Source organism: Oncorhynchus kisutch, linkage group LG18, assembly GCF_002021735.2.
Source record: "Oncorhynchus kisutch isolate 150728-3 linkage group LG18, Okis_V2, whole genome shotgun sequence".
Classification (NCBI taxonomy): Eukaryota; Metazoa; Chordata; class Actinopteri; order Salmoniformes; family Salmonidae; genus Oncorhynchus; species Oncorhynchus kisutch.
Genome location: NC_034191.2, coordinates 53,196,309 through 53,215,461, shown reverse-complemented (window position 1 = coordinate 53,215,461; position 19,153 = coordinate 53,196,309). Strand labels below are relative to the sequence as shown.

The following is a 19,153-nucleotide window of genomic DNA, read 5'->3' as shown; positions in this document are numbered from 1 at the left end:
CCCGTCTCTCCCCTCTCCTCCTCTACATGTATTTAGAACGCAGTGTGAGGCCCCACTCATTGAGTTTTAATGCAGCTATCTATTTCTAACACACACAAACACACATGGACACTCACGCATGCATGTGCACACAAACACACACACAAAAACAGACACACACAGAGGGTTCATTATCATTCCACAAAGGACACAAGAGAGAAGCAGATGAATCTGTGTTTCTACACAGTAGGCTGGGATCAGTGTCATCTCTACATCCTTCCAGCCTTTAATCCAGCCATCCTTTAATCCAGCCATACTTTCCTCAATAGTTTCAGTGAAGGAAAGAAAGAAATAAGGAAACAGAGAAGGAGCTTATAGGCCAAGGACGATAGTGTCAGTGTCCAATAATGACATCTACATTTGGAGGATTTGAAACTCATCTTTCTCTCCTTTCTTTTCTTTTTTCACTTTCCACAAAGCAGGAAAAGGAGAAAGTAGCCATTTGAAGACACAAGAAAGACACAAGAAACAAAGGCCTGTCATCATCAGTGGGTCATCGTATCACCAAAGAAAACACAAAACCCCATTTTGAAAATACATTTATTTGATTTGCTGTTGAGTATCCATCATGGGAGATCGACATCACCACCATCCTGGGGGTGGTAGGCCTGTCTACACCCTCCTACTCAGCATAGGTCTGGCCTTGCTGGCCCTGTTGTCTGAGGCCCAGGGCCGTATGGATAGAGCCAAGACAGAAGAGGAGAGTGGAGCAGGGCTGCTGAGGAGGGTGAAGAGAGGCTGGGTATGGAACCAGTTCTTTGTGCTGGAGGAGTACACTGGACTGGAGCCACTGTACATAGGAAAGGCAAGTCCACACACAAACACACACACACACACTTGATCAATGATGTGTGAACTGCATGTCACTTTCGATTAAAGCATTTGCTAAATGTCCACCGTCATTATTATTGAACTGTTCAATGACAGCTCTCAACTTTTCAATCAATATCGGCGCTGTCGGCTGAACGCTACCTCTGACGACCACAGGGTCTATCATCATTGATCAAGTGTTCAAGCCACTTTAACACCTGAGTGGACAAAGTATCCGTTTTTGCCAATGATCTTTGTGTCTGCATCCCAAATGTCATCCTATTACCTATAAAGTGCACTACTTTTGGCTAAGGCCCATAGGGCTGTGGTCAAAAGTAGAGCACTATTTAGGGAAGAGGGTGCCATTTTGGATACAACCTCTTCCCCACTGTGTATTGTATGGAGAGTTAGAGTGTGGATGAGTATCTGGGGAAGTTCTCCTAACAAAGCAGAGGAGACCTTCTCCGTGTGAAAGGTGTATAGCTAGGGGTCAAGTGTAGATGGTGGAACTGTCCATTTTTTTTCTTAATTTTTTTAACATAATTTTTTGAACCACCACCTTGTAAAGTGATGTAGTGAAAAGTCACTGATTCAGTGAAGTCAGAATTATATTCAGTCTGTCCCAAATTACACACTATTCCACATAGTGCACTACCTTTGACCAGGGCCAATAAGGGTAAAGCAGGGTGCTTATTGAGAATCTACACTAACCGTGTGTGTGTGTGTGTGTGTGTGTGTGTGTGTGTGTGTGTGTGTGTGTGTGTGTGTGTGTGTGTGTGTGTGTGTGTGTGTGTGTGTGTCGTCTCTTGACCTGGGTTCAAATAGAAGATTGTAGGAGCTGTACTTTTAGATTTCAGTGCAGCCTTTGATATTAGTGACCATAACCTGTTGTTGAAAAAACATATGTGTTGAGGTTTTTCAACCTCTGCCATATCATGGATTCAGAGTTATCTATCTAATAGAACTCAAAGGGTTTTCTTTAATGAAAGCTTCTCTAATGTCAAACATGTAAAGTGTGGTGTACCACAGGGCAGCTCTCTAGGCCCTCTACTCTTTTCTATTTTTACCAATGACCTGCCACTGGCATTAAACAAAGCATGTGTGTCCATGTATGCTGATGATTCAACCATATATACGCAACAGCAACCACAGCTAATGAAGTCACTGAAATCTTTAACAAGTTGCATTCTGTTTTGGAATTGGTGGCCATTAATAAACTGGTCCTGAACATCTCTAAAACTACGAGCATTGTATTTGGTACAAATCATTCCTTAAAATCTAGACCTCAGCTGAATCTGGTAATGAATGGTGTGGCTGTTGAACAAACAAATGGAGGAGACTAAATTATTTGGCGTTATCTTATATTGTAAACTGTCATGGTCAAAACATATAGATTAAATGGTTGTAAAGATGGGGAGAGGTCTGGCCATAATAAAGAGATGCTCTGCTTTTTTGACACCACACTCCAAAAAGCAAGTTCTGTAGGCTTTAGTTTTGTCTAATCTTGATTATTGTCCAGTCGTGTGGTCCAGTGCTGCAAGGAAAGACCTAGTTAAGCTGCAGCTGACCCAGAACAGAGAGGCACATTCTGCTCTTCATTGTAATCAGAGTGCTGATATAAATACTATGCAAGCCATTCTCTCTTTGCTAAGAGTTGAGGAGAGACTGCATCACTTCTTCTTTTATAGGAAACATTAATGTGTTGAAAATACCAAATTGTTTGCATAGTCAACTTACACACAGCTCTCACACACACACTTATCCCACCGGACATGCCACCAGGGGTCTTTTCACAGTCCCCAAATCCAGAACAAATTCAGGAAAGCATACAGTTTTATATAGAGCCCTTACATAGAGCCCTTATTGCTCAAATAAACAACAAACTTTGTTAAAAGCAACACCTCACATCACAATTTCTCGCCCCTATTTGACCTAGATAGTTTGTGTGTATGCATTGATATGTAGGCTACGTGTGCGTTTAAAAGAAAATGTAGTTCTGTCCTTGAGCTGTTCTTGTCTATTGATGTTCTGTATTTTGTAATACGTGTGTGGACCCCAGTAAGAGTAGCTGCTGCTTTTGCAACAGCTAATGGAGATCCTAATAAAATACCAAATACCAAAATTACATTTTCACATGTTAAAACGTTCACAAGTTCAAATCTAACTCTCATGTGTGGACTTGTATTTTTACATTTAATACATATTCACATGTGAAATTCGAATTTGCAGTTTTACACGTGAAACACGTTCAAATGTTGGTGTATAGTTTCATGGTATAACATGTTGAATTTTTGCATCCCCATATTGTCACATTAACTTCACATAAGATCACATGATGACATGTGATCACATGAGATGACATGTGATCACATGCCAAATGTGTTTTTTTCCCATAAGGGTAGTGTAAAACATAATATTTAAGTTTGTGATATTTTAGCAGCCGGAGGTAAAAGGATTAACGTTTTATCTTGAAAAGAAAGTGTTATTATAATGTTAGCGGGCGGTAGACGTTTGTGTGGTGTGCATGCTGAGCTGTGTATGTGGCTGTGTGTGTACAGATTGGGGTTGTGATTGCATCAATAGGCTCAACAGGCTGGTATTTGCACTAAGAGACCAACAATGGTCTTTGGCAATCTATTCGCTATGTAGTGCACTACTTTTGACCAAAGCCCTATGGGTCCATTTGGGATATGTCTGTAGCTCCCATAAGAACCACTAGCACCACTGATCAGGAGAGCTGGACATGATTACTGTTCTTCTTCTGATGACCAACCAACCGTGATTAAAGCTGTACCTAATAATATTGTTCTATCTCAGATAGAACCCTATTCCCTATATAGTGCACTACTTTTGAACAGGGCCCATAGGCACCCTATGCATTTGGGACGCAAATTGTGTAATCAGAAGACTATTGTGGGTCAAATAGCAGCCTGTTGATGCTTGGTGCATTTGGGACGTACACTATACCATTCGTCTCAGGGGAGAGCCCAGAGAAACAGCATTATAATGACCATGTATACAGTGGTCCTTGACCTCTAATGAACCAGACCAGACCTGGGTAGAATTCAGTATCCGGAATACTTTCAAGCACTGTACTTGAGCTGTGCTTGATTTAGTTAGCATGCTACTATAACGCCACTAATCAAATAGTCCCAATAAATGTAAACGCCATGCTAAATCAAGCCCAAACACCTAAATTACTATAAAGTATATTCTAACACAGCGGTGGGCAATTCCAGTCCTTGGGGGCCTGATTGGTGTCACAGTTTTACCCCAGCCCCAGCTAACACACCTGACTCCAATAATCACCTAATCATGTTCTTCAGTTCAGAATGTAATTTGATTAATTAGCTGTGTTTGCTAGGGATGGAGAAACACACAATTACATATAGAACATGAGCATGGTGCATTCAATGCCAGAATTGTGGATTTGATTCTTGCTAGGGCCAACCGTGTGTAAAATGTATGCACACATGACTGTACGTTGCTTTGGATAAAAGCGTCTGCTTAATGGCATATGCAGTATTACTATTTTAGTATTATTATTATATTATAGTATATCTGGCTATCTAAGCTGTCTTGACTCCTAACCTCTGACCTGTGACCCCCACAGCTCCACTCAGACATGGACCTAGGGGACGGCTCCATCAAGTACATCCTGTCAGGCGATGGTGCGGGCACCACCTTCACCATTGACGACAGTACAGGCGACATCCATGCTATCAAGAGGCTGGACCGTGAGGTGCAGGCCCAGTACCTTCTGCGAGCCCAGGCCTGGAACAGACAAACAGACCGACCCCTGGAGCCTGAGTCTGAGTTTATCGTCAAAATCCAGGACATCAATGATAATGAACCTAAGTTCCTGGAAGGGCCCTACCAGGCCACCATACCTGAGATGTCAACCATCGGTGAGTCAAGGGAGATTGTGGTGGTCAGAGACAAAGCCCCGATTCCCCATTCTTCTCCGAAAGTGTGCACTTGCACTCTGTCTCGCATCGATTTTAAAATAGTAGAAAACTCCCTCAAGCCAATGATTACACCCATTTAAAAAAAATCCATGACAGGAAGTGTGCAAGTGCACACTTTGGAAGAACTGTGGACAATTGGGACGTAGCCATAGGGTGCATCCAAAATGGCACCCAAATCCCTACATAGTGCACAACTTTTGACCAGGGCCATTTCAGACCAAACTGGAGAGTGTGTAGTGTAGCTGGACATTGTGCTGCTGCTTCTGAACTTTCCATTCATCCATTCTTTCAGTTAGCAAACTCTGTTTAAAATTCTCTCCATAAAAGTTGTTGTGGTTAATCACAGCAGTGTATTTATGTAGTGTATGATGGTAAGGAGATGAGGATGTTTCAGTTTGTGAGCATAATAGGAAAGGTATTGATGGCTCTGCAATATCATCATTATGCCATCAAAATGTTGTCTCTGCTTACACACTGCACTAGTGGGATACAATATTTATAAATCCACCAGTGAGTGCAGGTACAGACACAGTTGCCTTTATAGCCTATACCATTCGCCAGCATTAAAGTTTTATGTAGATGGACAGGCCATTTTTTAAACAGGCCTTGTTGAAATAACCATACAAATGGATTGAGTCATTCCAAATGTGTGGAAATAACATTGCTCACCATGTCAGTCTCTTCTTCTATACCCTCCTTCCTTTCCTAGGCACTGAGGTGATTCGGATGACAGCCACAGATGCAGATGACCCTACGTATGGTAACAGTGCCAGGGTGGTCTACAGCATCCTACAGGGACAGCCATACTTCTCTGTAGAGCCTAAGACTGGTATGTGAGCACAGGGGAAGTTTGAAAAAATTATAATTGGACCTACATTAACAATAGCAATGACAACATTTGTATTTTAGTTATATTAGTAGATTGTCATGTTTTGGCAAAGAGCTGAGGCACTTACGTTTGGTCCTCCCAGAAGTACACACATACAAACATACAGGCTGAGAGTAAAACAACAGATTTTAAATGTATCAACTTGGTTAAGAATGCCCTCTTGTGGCTGCCAATGGTAACAACTGGCAAATCAATGAAGACACTGTGCATCCCAAATGGCACCCTATTTCCTCCATAGTGCACTTAGGGCTCTGGTCCAAAAAAAGTACATTGGCAAAAGGGGGCCATTTGAGTTACTGTCCAAGACACATCCCTAATATGCCTGACGACTGCACTGCTGACCCTCCCAATCACACTGTTTCTAATTGTGACCTCTCGTTCCTCTTGTCCCCCCCACTCTCTTTCCTCTTGCCCCCCCCCCCCATGTTTCTCTCTGTCCCCCAGGTGTGGTGCGTGTGTCTCTGGCAGGCATGGACCGCGAGGTCAGGGAGAACTACTCTGTCATCATCCAGGCCAAGGACATGGGAGGCCAGCTAGGGGGTCTGGCCGGAACCACAGTGGTTAACATCACCCTCAGTGACGTCAATGATAACCCACCCATGTTTGATCAGAGTAAGATCCAGAGACTCCTCTCCTCATGTGCTGTATTTGTTTATTTTAATTCCCTTCAATTTATGCTCAAGACTGTTGACTTCCTTGTCTTCATTCTTGTTAACTCTCTCCTCCTTCCCTCTTACATGTTAGTCATTTAGCAGATGCTCTTATCCAGAGCGACTTACAGTAGTGAGTGCATACATTTTAATAGATTTTTCGTACTCTCCTCTTGCTCTTTCTTTCCTTCCCCCTCCTCTTGCTCTTTCTCTCCTGAACTCTCATCTTCCTCTTATGTCCTCTTATCTTCCTCTCCTTTCCTCTTATCTTGCTCTTTCTCTCCAGCCCTCTCCTCCACTTCATCCACAGTGTATCTCCTCGCTTGTCCATCTCCTTCAGATTCTGCTCTCTCTCTCCTCCCGCATCCTAATTTTCTTTGGCCACCAGTTAGTCACCAGCACATTAACCCTTCCCCTCTCTGTCATTACTTTTTATGTCATCATCATCCATCCATCCAGTCCCCCAGCCTCTCGCTGATCTCCTTCTCTCCACCCAACCCTCTCCTCTCTTTCTCCCTCTCCCTCAATTTATTAAGGGCTTTATTGGCATGGGAAACATGTTAACATTGACAAAGAAAGTGAAGTAGATAATAAACAAAAGTGAAATTAACAATAAAAATGATCAGTAAACATTACACTCACGAAAGTTTCAAAAGAATAAAGACATTTCAAATGTCATTGTGTGCAAATAGTTAAAGTACAAAAGGGAAGATAAAGAAACATAGACATGGGTTGTATTTACAATGTTCTTCACTGGTTGCCCTTCTCTTGTGGCAAAAGGTCACAAATCTTGCTGCTGTGATGGCACACCGTGGTATTTCACCCAATAGATATGTGAGATTATCGAAATTGTTTATTCTTTTTTTTATTCTTTGTGAGTCTGTGTATTCTGAGGGAAATATGTGTCTCTAATATGGTCAGACATTTGGCAGGAGGTTAAGAAGTCCACTTCATTTTGTGGGCAGTGTGCACATAGCCTGTCTTCTCTTGAGAGCCAGGTCTGCCTACGGCGGCCTTTCTCAATAGCAAGGCTATGCTCACTGACTCTGTGCATCGTCAAAGCTTTTCTTAAGTTTGGGTCAGTCACAGTGGTCAGGTATTCTATCACTGTATACTCTCTGTTTATGGCTAAATAGAATTCTAGTTTGCTCTGTTTGTTTGTTAATTCCTTCCAATGTGTCAAGTAAGTTTCTCTCTCGTTACCCGGCAACCAGTCCGATTCCGGACCCATGCTGTCTCTTTGATTGGTCCCATTCCTGCTCTCCTCATTAACATCCTCATCAGGTCATCTGTCTATCCCTCTCTCAATCTCTTATCTGGCTATCCTCGGCAGCAAGACATCCCCTAGCTGTCTGCCTGACTGGTGGTCTCGTCTCCTCCTTGGAACCCCACCGCCACCCCTTATTTCTCTCTCTTCCCTCTCGTCCCCTTCCCTCTCTTCTCTCTAATTAGTGCCATCACTTAAGTGAGACTATAATACATTGTGAGATGCTATGGGGGCACTTGTCTGACAATCATAATGTGTGACCGCTTCAGTTCAGACAGTAAGGAGCACCTCAAATTGGGAACCACTTTCACCCGTTTTTGAAAAGACATTAAATTGTTTAAATAAAATTCTTGTTGACCCATATGACAAGACACCCCAATTTACGAACCGGCTCTGTCTGAACCAATTTGTGCTCCATAGTCTACATGCTCTAGGTTCAGGTGCTCTTAATGTCTTGGCGTAATTTAAGTGGTTTGGTGCCCTCTAGAGGAATAATGGCCAAACACGTTCTAAAACTGCTTTATTGACTAAAACTTGATGTGTCACTGTCTACCTTTTGCTGACATAGTACCCAAACTGACACACAACAATAGATATTCACCAAACAATTCCCTCAAACGCACAGTTGTTATTGATATTCACCCAGGATTCAGGGCTAAAAAAACATTAGAACATCAACCAGCAAACATGAGTATAAATGAAACAACCCATGTTTTGTTATGGAAATTTAAGGCCACAGCTCTGTGGTTGAATTGGACACCACCTCAAATTAAAACATCTGTTTTTCTAATTACTACATTTATTTGGAATGTGAATTCATTTCTAAATATGGGGAGGATAGAAGACCAAATATAAGAGCTGACCAAATATCCGTTGAAATGATTTGAACCTGGATTAACCTGTCGTTCGTTCTCTCTCTCTCTATGTCACCTTTCCTCCCTTCTTCACCTTCTCAGAGCTGTACCAGATGAGTGTTCCAGAGTCGGCTCCGGTGTCTTCTGTTGTGGGTCGTATCCGGGCGAAGGACCGTGACATTGGCATCAATGCAGAGATGAGGTACAGCATAATCGACGGAGACGGGAGGGACACCTTCGACATCAACACAGACCCAACCAACCTGTTTGGCATCATCACCATCAAAAAGGTACAGAGGGTAGACATCAATGAAAGGTCATGACAAGCTTCCAGGACCACTGGCAGGAGTCGACACAGCAGTTATGAGTCACATTGACCTCAATTTAGTCCAGAGAACAAGTTTAGAATCATTATTTGATTGATAAACAGCTGATTTTCTCTTAATGGATTCTTTCTCAACATACCTGTAAACCTCTGCTTGTTTAGTGAAGGTGTCTTGGGGCCTGATTCAGACTCGAGATAGACTTAAGTCTACATCTTAAATCTTTACTTGAGTATTTATATGATTGATACCTACCTATGATACACCATATCTACTAACGCTGTCAGCATGTCTCTCTCTCTCTCATATAGCCTCTGAACTTTGAGACCAAGGCGAGCTACACGCTGAAGATAGAAGGAGCCAACACACACGTTGACCACCGTTTTCCGGATAAGGGCCCGTTCAGCCATGTCACCATCGTTCACATCAGCGTAGAGGATGTGGACGAGCCCCCAGAGTTTAGCTCGGCTGCCTACTACATAGCGGTCCCTGAGGACACAGAGATCAGCACAATGTTTATGACGGTCTCCGCTAGAGACCCCGATGCTGCCAACACCTCCATCAGGTGAGGATGGGGTTAAAACCACAACAAAATAACACCCAATATGTTCTGATTAACCAACACTGTATGATATTGGAGTCTACAAGGCTGTGTTCAAAAGCCATTGAGCTGATGTGACAGCTCTGAGTGATAGAGACAGTAGGCTATGTGATTTCAGTTAATTGGATGAGGATGGTGGTAATGATGATGACCTGTCGAGGACCCTAATCAGTCAAAGCTTACTGCCATTGTGTGGTTTTAGGGAACTTTCCCATTATTTTCAATGTGTTTACCTCACTCTCAGAGCAGAGGTTGGGTTGGAGGGGAGCTGTGCACCCCTAATGTTTCCCTATTCCCTGTATACTGCATTCATTTTGACCAGAGCCATATGGGCCCAAATAGGGTGCCATTTGAGACACATCATCCTCACTCTCCAGACCATACCTCTAATTGATTAAATGTTCAGCCTGCTGCACAGACCCTATGGACGCCCTACTCTAGAGCATCTGGTTAAATTGTGCTTCGGAGCAGTATTTTAAATCTCTAAATGGTTAAATATATTATTATTTAAATAAAAAAAATCTGTGTTTGCTTTATTTACTGTCATCCTAAACTAAGATATTTTATTATTTTGCCATATCTAATTAATGTATAGTACACAACTGTCCATGATGTGGACAGTACAGTGTGTGTTACTACATTACCAAGCTCACATTTTTGACCCCCATTGAAATAGTGGGAATTACACATCCTTTTTTATTTCACATTGGTGATGTTTAGTGTAAAAGTTCAAAGTCAACACGTTGACATAAGAACAATTGCTTAAAATAGAGCAATATCTTGAGTTTTGTACCGTTGAGTTTGTCAAACACAGCTATCATTTATTTTTTTATCTATCATATCAGCTATCGTCATTCTTGGCGGTCTCTATAAAAGGCACCAGCCATACACCAATACAACGGATTTGAAAGTCAAACGATCACTTCAAAGTACTTCTTCCTCTCATGGCTGAATACCAGGAAGTTTGAAAAGACAGGGTGAATGGTCGGGGAGCCTATATTCAAGCGCTCGCCTTGACTGACAGCTCTTTGAAATGCCTTTGTCATGAAAGTTGGATGCAGTGAGCAGTGTTGCAATGAAATCAGTGACATTTCTAGTGTTGATGAAGTTGTTAAATGAACTCTGAGTGTTAAATGAACTCTGTGAGTGTTAAATTAACAGCCATTGGTATAAAATAAATATTATAACCAGTAAACCAAAATAGCAACCATTATAACCAATAAACCAAAACGACACCCATCATTATCATATTTCCCAGCATAATCTATTGCAGTTTGATTTTCAGAATTGGTCGTTTTAATATCTATGATGTTGCATGTCGATTGATTAATTAATATTATGCATATGTAAATAACATACATTTTTGTAAGCTAATTCAATCTGTTATACAGACTTATTGCACCCCTTACTGAAATAGTTGTGCCAATTTATATGCTTAAGGTAGACTCATACCTTAGTCTTCCCAACCTGGCAGCCATTTTGAATGCAGGTTGTGGGTGAATAAAAATTCAACATTTTGGATAGCCCCACTCTGACTGGATTCCAATAGGAATTACACATAATTGTGTGACTTGCAATCTGTATTTTGCCTGTAAACCATGAGATTCAGGCCACTTTATCATGGTAAACCTAGGCCCTCAAAATAAGGCCTTATGTGTTCTACTGTGTTGTATTGTTGAAGATTAAAATGGTAATGATAACATATTCACTTAGGAGCTCACTTCGTGAAAGGCATGGGACTGAACATAGATGAATGCAACAACCATGTCTTTGTCACTGACAAGTACAGTCATGGGTTGTAAACAATTCACATGACAAGCAAGGCACTCTTGGAAATATGCAAATAAGGCTTTCACTGAAAATTGTGGACCTGTACAGAAACTGGACCCGTTTTAAATGTAACACTTTCACTGTTGATTTAACACTGGAAAATGTGCTTCAAAGGTATTAGTGAATGCCGTAACAGTGAGTTAGTGTAACATTTTAATGCCACTGGTGCTGGAAATGATCGGTGTTAAAAGGGTAACACTTTGAAAAGGGTAAATTCAACACTTTCTGGTGATCCTCATAAACACTTCAAAAGTGTGTAATTGACACCCACAATGTGCCTCTACTAGTTCTCATCTAACCAACCTCTGAATCAGAGAGGTGCGGGGGGCTGCCTTAATTGACATCCACGTCTTCGGTGCCCAGGGAACAGAGGGTTAACTGCCTTACTCAGGGGCAGAACAACAGATCTTTAGAGAGGGAGAGAGAGAAGAGGTCTCTATGCACAGAAAACATATGTGGTCTTTCCAATGTAGGAAACCTGGATAGACTTTAGACCCATAAAGTGACTCAGACAGAGGTGGCTGGTGAGAGGAGCTATAGGAGGACAGACATTTCTATGGCCTTTAATGGAATTAATAGAACGGCATAACAGCCATTACAATGAGCCCGTCCTCCTATAGCTCCTTCCACCAGCCTCCTCTGGGCTCAGAGTAGGATCAGACCCCCCTGTCCTTGTAACGTTATTCATTTTTATATAAAAGGCTAAACTGATCTTAGATGAGCACTCCTTCTTTGAGAAACTATGAATATGGGCTTAAACTGTCCTGAAGTAGTGCTCCCCTCTCCATTCAGCTGGCTTCTTCTTCTTCTCTTTCTGTCTGTCTACTCATTGTTGCATGGAGTTCTCTGAGGAGCGCTTTTGGAAAGAGATGTTGTGGCAGGAGATGAGTCAGACTGTGCAGCACAGCCAATCCCAGCGCAGGCACACACCCTCCCCAGCTCTGTGCTGCAGGCCTGTGTGTCTCTAGCTTAATTTGGCAGAGATATCTCTGATTAGACCTTATCACAACTGGGACGGTTTGAGGGAGTTTGTCATACCTCCAACCTTTGCCACAACACCTCATCACTCTAACACATTCGTGTATTAATCCGCACTCGTGTATGCTCACACACACACACACACACACACACTAAGCTCAGAAATAGATAAAGATATGTACATAAATACCAGATGAGTGTTACTCAACATTGGTTACCCTTGTTTCCCTCGGTCACCAGGTATTCCATAGAGAGGAACACTGACCTGGGGAAATACTTCTACATTGACATCACTTCCGGGGCATTGATGACAGTGCTTCCTTTGGACAGAGAGGAGTTCTCCTGGCATAACATCACCGTCCTGGCCATGGAGATGAGTAAGTCCCAAAAAAGTGCACTGCATAGTGAACATGGTGCCATTTGGGAGGAAACCACATACACATACTGTACATACACACCTCTGGTTTGTTTTGAATGACATTACGTTGTGTGACCATTTAAAATAAGACCTCTACACAGCTGGTGTTCAGAACCCAGGAGAGTCACCTTCAGTCCTCTTGTTTTGTTTGTGTTTATTTGGAACACACACTAACGAGGGGAATTACTTTTAATTAATTACTTAATTGAATAAACTACACCTCAATGTTGTATCTTTCCCATTATGGCGTCTGTGAGTGCACAGGCAGTGCCATTGAGGACATCTCCATTTTGAACTAGTCAATTTTCTTTTTCTACTACTTCTATCAGTTGGTAAACAAACTGAAGTTGTGCATGCTGCCACCTGGAGTGTGTTATTTGAACAAGTATAAAGTCAAGGTTACTGCCATCTGCAGTTCTGGAATGTTTGCTCACAAGGATAATTCATTGGCTGATCCCTCCTCATGACCTGGATGGAATTATGTGATTTTTCCTTAACCCATAGTAAGTCCCACCCAGTTGACTACTTAAAAGTGGTGGGAGTCCTCAATAGCGCTGCCCATGCTAAAACTGGCTTTTGGGCACGATAGTTCTCTATACATCTCTATGATAGAGAACAATGGGTGAGGGAGAAAGAAAATGAGACAAAATTAGAGAGAAGAGGAATGGGAACGAGTGCCTTCTGAGTCTACAGCAAGCGTGCTGGGAGGGCTGCGTTGTAACTAGTAAGGCCACAGTGTGAGATGGAGAGAGGGATCATTTTTACTGGGGTCTACACACACACACATACACACACACACACACACACACACACACACACACACACACACACACAAACACACTGAGAGGCAGCACAGAACCATTTACCCTTAGCCAGCCAGTGCCAAAGTCAAGCTATTGAGTGATTGATCGTTTGATGAAACCGGAGAAAGTAGTTACTGCCTGCTAATTGCATTTCCATTGCCTATTACAAAGCTGATTAAGGCATGCAAATGGCCATTGGTATAATGGAGAATAACTGAATTGTAATCTTATTCTGAGCAACCTAATGTGCCCCAGGCCCAGTGTACTGTAAGTGGAGGCATGATAAAGAAGGAGGAAAGAAGGTAGAGTTGACTGCTCAGCAAGATTCGCTGCAGTGTTCATTTTGCAAGTCTTTTTTATTTCTTATTTAGTCTAGTCTTAGTCTTTTTGACTAAAATATCATGAAATCATATGTCATTAGAATAATGTTTTAGTCTATTGTCAAAATGAAGAAAAAGTGCCATTTTAGTCACCTAAATGCCCTTTGACATTTGTATTGCCTCATTAACCTATAGTAAACATAAATCCCTGCCATTTGCACTAATATATATAGACTTGTCCTACCAACATATCATAAAATCCTATTCTCTTCCCAACAGCAGAAATATGACAAACATATATAAGAATTGTAATAAATATATAAATATTTATATATATACACTGCTCAAAAAAATAAAGGGAACACTAAAATAACACATCCTAGATCTGAATGAATGAATGAAATATTCTTATTAAATACTTTTTTCTTTACATAGTTGAATGTGCTGACAACAAAATCACACAAATTATCAACGGAAATCAAACCCATGGAGGTCTGGATTTGGAGTGACACTCAAAATTAAAGTGGACAACCACACTACAGGCTGACCCAACTTTGATGTAATGTCCTTAAAACAAGTCAAAATGAGGCTCAGTAGTGTGTGTGGCCTCCACGTGCCTGTATGAACTCCCTACAATGCCTGGGCATGCTCCTGATGAGGTGGCGGATGGTCTCCTGAGGGATCTCCTCCCAGACCTGGACTAAAGCATCCGCCAACTCCTGGACAGTCTGTGGTGCAACGTGGCGTTGGAGCGAGACATGATGTCCCAGATGTGCTCAATTGGATTCAGGTCTGGGGAAGGAGCGGGCCAGTCCATAGCATCAATGCCTTCCTCTTGCAGGAACTGCTGACACACTCCAGCCACATGAGGTCTAGCATTGTCTTGCATTAGGAGGAACTCAGGGCCAACCGCACCAGCATATGGTCTCACAAGGGGTCTGAGGATCTCATCTCGGTACCTAATGGCAGTCAGGCTCCCTCTGGCGAGCACATGGAGGGCTGTGCAGCCCCCCAAAGAAATGCCACCCCACACCATGACTGACCCACCGCCAAACCGGTCATGCTGGAGGATGTTGCAGGCAGCAGAACGTTCTCCACGGCCTCTCCAGACTCCAGTGTGAACCTGCTTTCCTCTATGAAGAGCACAGGGCGCCAGTGGCGAATTTGGTGTTCTCTGGCAAATGCCAAACGTCCTGCACGGTGTTGGGCTTTAAGCACAACCCCCACCTGTGGACATCGGGCCCTCATACCACCCTCATGGAGTCTGTTTCTGACCGTTTGAGCAGACACATGCACATTTGTGGCCAGCTAGAGGTCATTTTGCAGGGCTCTGGCAGTGCTCCTCCTGCTCCTCCTTGCACAAAGGCGGAAGTAGCGGTCCTGCTGCTGTGTTGCCCTCCTATGGCCTCCTCCACATCTCTTGATGTACTGGCCTGTCTCCTGGTAGCGCCTCCATGCTCTGGACACTACGCTGACAGACACAGCAAACCTTCTTGCCACAGCTCGCATTGATGTTCCATCCTGGCTGAGCTGCACTACCTGAGCCACTTGTGTGGGTTGTAGACTCCGTCTCATGCTACCACTAGAGTGAAAGCACCGCCAGCATTAAAAAATGACCAAAACATCAGCCAGGAAGCATAGGAACTGAGAAGTGGTCTGTGGTTACCACCTGCAGAACCACTCCTTTATTGGGGGTGTCTTGCTAATTGCCTATAACTTCCACCTGTTGTCTATTCCATTTTCACAACAGCATGTGAAATTTGCCAATCAGTGTTGCTTCCTAAGTGGACACAGTTGATTTCACAGAAGTGTGATTGACTTGGAGTTACATTGTGTTGTTTATTGTGTTGTTTAAGTGTTCCCTTTATTTTTTTGAGCAGTGTGTGTGTATATATATTTTTTATTTATTTAACCTTTTATTTAACTAGGCAAGTCAGTTAAACCTGTTAAGCCTACCCCCTACTTTTTCGAACATTCTGTTAAAAATCGCGCAACATTTCAGCGTCCTGCTACTCATGCCAGGAATATAGTATATGCATATGAGTATGTGTGGATAGAAAACACTCTGACGTTTCTAAAAACTGGTTAAATCACGGCTGTGACTATAACAGAGCGTGTGTTTCATCGAAAAGCGCAAGAAAATCTGGTCACTGAAAACTGAAAAAAGTATCAATGCGCCACTTGCATGTATTGTTGAATGGAAACTAAATTAAATGGGGCCGAGATTGCAATTCCTACAGCTTCCACACGATGTCGCCAGTATCGTCATTTGCCGTACCTTTGTTTCTTGGTCAAACGTAGTAGAGAGATCACTTTCCATCCGTCTCCGACAGGAAGTTTTGGAAGAGAGATTTTGGAAGATGATTTGAAATCGTGGAGCTATTGAATACACATCGCCCCGTGATCAATTTGATAGATTATTAACGTTTACTGATACCTAAAGTTGGATTACAAAAGTATTTCGAAGTGTTTTGTGAAAGTTTATCGTTGACTTTTTTTTCTGAATCACACAGTTTCCATAGATGGCTATTTTGGGTATATATGGACCGATTTAATCGAAAAAAAGACCCAATAGTGATGTTTATGAGACATATAGGAGTGCCAACAAAGAAGCTCGTCAAAGGTAATGAAAGTTGTATATTTTATTTCTGCTATTTGTGTAGCGCCGGCTACGCTAATTCTTTTGTTTACGTCGCATTCAGGTATTTTGGGATGTTGCATGCTATCAGATAATAGCTTCTCATGCTTTCGCCGAAAAGCATTTTAATAATCTGACTTGTTGGCTAGATTCACAACGAGTGTAGCTTTAATTCAATACCCTGCATGTGTGTTTTAATGAACGTTTGAGTTTTAACGAGTGCTATCAGCATTTAGCGTAGCGCATTTGCATTTGCTGATGGCTAGATGAGACAGTTGCGTCTCAGGTGGGCTTAAGAGGTATTAAGAACAAATTCTTAATTACAATGACAGCCTACCCCAGATAAACCCTGACGACGCTGGGCCAATTGTGCGCCGCCCTATGGGACTCCCAATCACGGCCGAATGTGATACTTTTATATATATATATATATATATATATATATATCCAGGCTGTATGTGGACACCCCTTCAAATTAGTGGTTTCGGGTATTTCATCCACACCCGTTGATGACAGGTGTGTAAAATTGAGCACATAGCCCTATAAGTTCCATAGACAAACATTGGCAGTAGAATTACCTTAATGAGGAGTTCAGTGACTTTCAACACGGCACCGTCATAGAATGCCACCTTTCCAACAAGTCAGTTCGTCAGATTTCTGCTCTGCTAGAGCTGCCTCAGTGAACAGTCTGTGCTGTTATTGTGAAGTGGAAACGCCTAGGAGCCAGTATGGCTGAGCGTCAAAGTGGTAGGCCACACAAGCTCATAGAACGGGACTGCCTAGTGCAGAAGTGCGTAACGTGTAAAATATTGTCTGTCCTCGGTTGCTGCACTCACTACCAAGTTCCAAACTGCTTCTGGAAGCAACTACAGGACAATAACTGTTCGTCGGGACCTTCATGAAATGGGTTTCCCTGACTGACAGCACACAAGGCTAAGATCACCATGCGCAATGCCAAGTAAAGGCTGGAGTGGTGCAAAGCTCACCGCCATTGGACTCTGGAGGAGTGGAAACACGTTCTATAGAATGATGAATCAAGCTTCTTCATCTGGCAAGCCAACAGACGAATCTGGGTTTGGCGGATGCCAGGAGAACGCTACCTGCCCGAATGCATAGTGCCAACTGTAAAGTTTGGCTGGAGGAGGAATAATGGTCTGGAGCTGTTTTTCATGGTTCGTGCTAGGCACCCTTAGGGAAAGGCGTCCCGTCAGCGGGACACCGGTCAACAATTTCCGGTGAAATTGGAGGGCGCGCAATTCATATAAACAATCGGGAAAATTATGGATATTAAACATCTAGGTACATACGTGTCTTATATCGGTTAAAAGCTTACATTCTTGTTAATCTAACTGCATTGTCTCATTTACAATAGGCTTTACAGCGAAAGCATGCCATACGATTGTTTGAGGATGGCACCCCACAACATTTTTCAACTAGCAAAGGCTTCATAAAATCACAAATAGCGATTAATTACTTACTACATTTTGAAAATCTTCCTCTGATTTGCAATCCAAAGGGTCCCAGCTACAACATGCATGGTCGTTTTGTTAGATAAAATCATTCTTTATATCCAAAATGTCTGGTTAGTTGGCGCATTCGACTTGAGTTCAACATGCAGACAAAGGAATCCAAAAAGCTACCGCTAAACTTCGTTAAAACAAGTCAAAACTACATTTCTATCTAATCCTCAGGTACCCTAAAATGTAATTAAACTATAATATTTCAAACGGAAAGAAGTACGTTCAATAGAAAAGTAAAATTAGCAAGTCCTCTTCGTCGCGAGCCCACAGACTGATTTCCAGCTGTGACTCCCAGTACCAAAACTCAAAATTCTTCCTCGTTTTGGAAGAAACAAGCCTGAAACCTTGAACAAAGACAGTTGACATCTAGTGGAAGCCATAGGAATTGCAATCTGGGAGCTGGGATTGCATAGGACCCATAGCTTTCCATTGTAAGAGCATGGGATCTAAAAACAAAAAATTCTGGTTGGTTTTTCTTTGGATTTTCCCCTACCATATCATTTGTGTTAGTCTCATATTATTTTAACATTTATTCAATTATATGCATATCCTGGCTTCTGGGCCTGAGTAACAGGCAGTTTACTTTTTGCACGTCAGTCAGGCAGAAATGTTGAAAAAAGAACCCTAGCCTTAAGTAATTCCATTGAAGGGAAATCTTAATGGTACAGCATACAATGACATTCTAGATGATTCTGTGCTTCCAGCTTTGTGACAACAGCTTGGGGAAGGTGTTTCCTGTTTCAGCATGACAATGCCCTGGGTTCACAAAGCAAGGTCCCTACAGAAATGGTTTGTTGAGATTGGTGTGGAAGAACTTGACTGGCCTGCACAGAGCCCTGTTCTCAATCCCATCGAACACCTTTGGAATTAATTGGAACGCTGACTACAAGCCAGGCCTGATCGTCCGACATCAGTGCCCGACCTCACTAATGCTTGTGGCTGAATGGAAGTCCCCACAGCAATGTTCCAACATCTAGTGGAAAGCCTTCCCAGAAGTGGAGGCTGTTATAGCAGCAAAGGGGGTACCAACTCTATATTAATACCCATGATTTTTTGATGAGAAGTTCAACCAGCAGGTGTCCATCCACATACTTTAGGTCACATAGTGTATTTAACAATTCCTAATTCAGCTTCATAAAGTAGATATTACACATTACATGAGCGCGAGATAGAGAGAGACCCAATTACCAGATGGTGCCACAAAGTAGTATGGGTTGCACCTCAGTCACTCGGTCGAGCCATTTC

The 19,153-nt window shown here is 42.4% G+C and overlaps 1 protein-coding gene across 2 annotated transcripts in view; it reads left to right on the top strand.

The window, feature by feature from the left end:
• Positions 1 to 464: 464 nt before the first annotated feature.
• Positions 465 to 19,153, top strand: part of LOC109909572 (cadherin-20) — a 30,629-nt gene continuing 11,940 nt past the window's right edge. Inside the window, exons 1-7 of one of the 2 annotated variants that reach the window (XM_031796958.1) lie at positions 465 to 844; positions 4,463 to 4,757; positions 5,527 to 5,646; positions 6,151 to 6,318; positions 8,580 to 8,767; positions 9,112 to 9,365; positions 12,450 to 12,586. In XM_031796958.1, the coding sequence (XP_031652818.1) occupies positions 608 to 844; positions 4,463 to 4,757; positions 5,527 to 5,646; positions 6,151 to 6,318; positions 8,580 to 8,767; positions 9,112 to 9,365; positions 12,450 to 12,586 (1,399 nt within the window). In that variant the 5' untranslated portion in view covers positions 465 to 607. Of the gene's footprint in view, positions 845 to 4,222; positions 4,329 to 4,462; positions 4,758 to 5,526; positions 5,647 to 6,150; positions 6,319 to 8,579; positions 8,768 to 9,111; positions 9,366 to 12,449; positions 12,587 to 19,153 lie in introns of those variants that run through there. The other variant, XM_031796957.1, reaches the window with a different exon arrangement.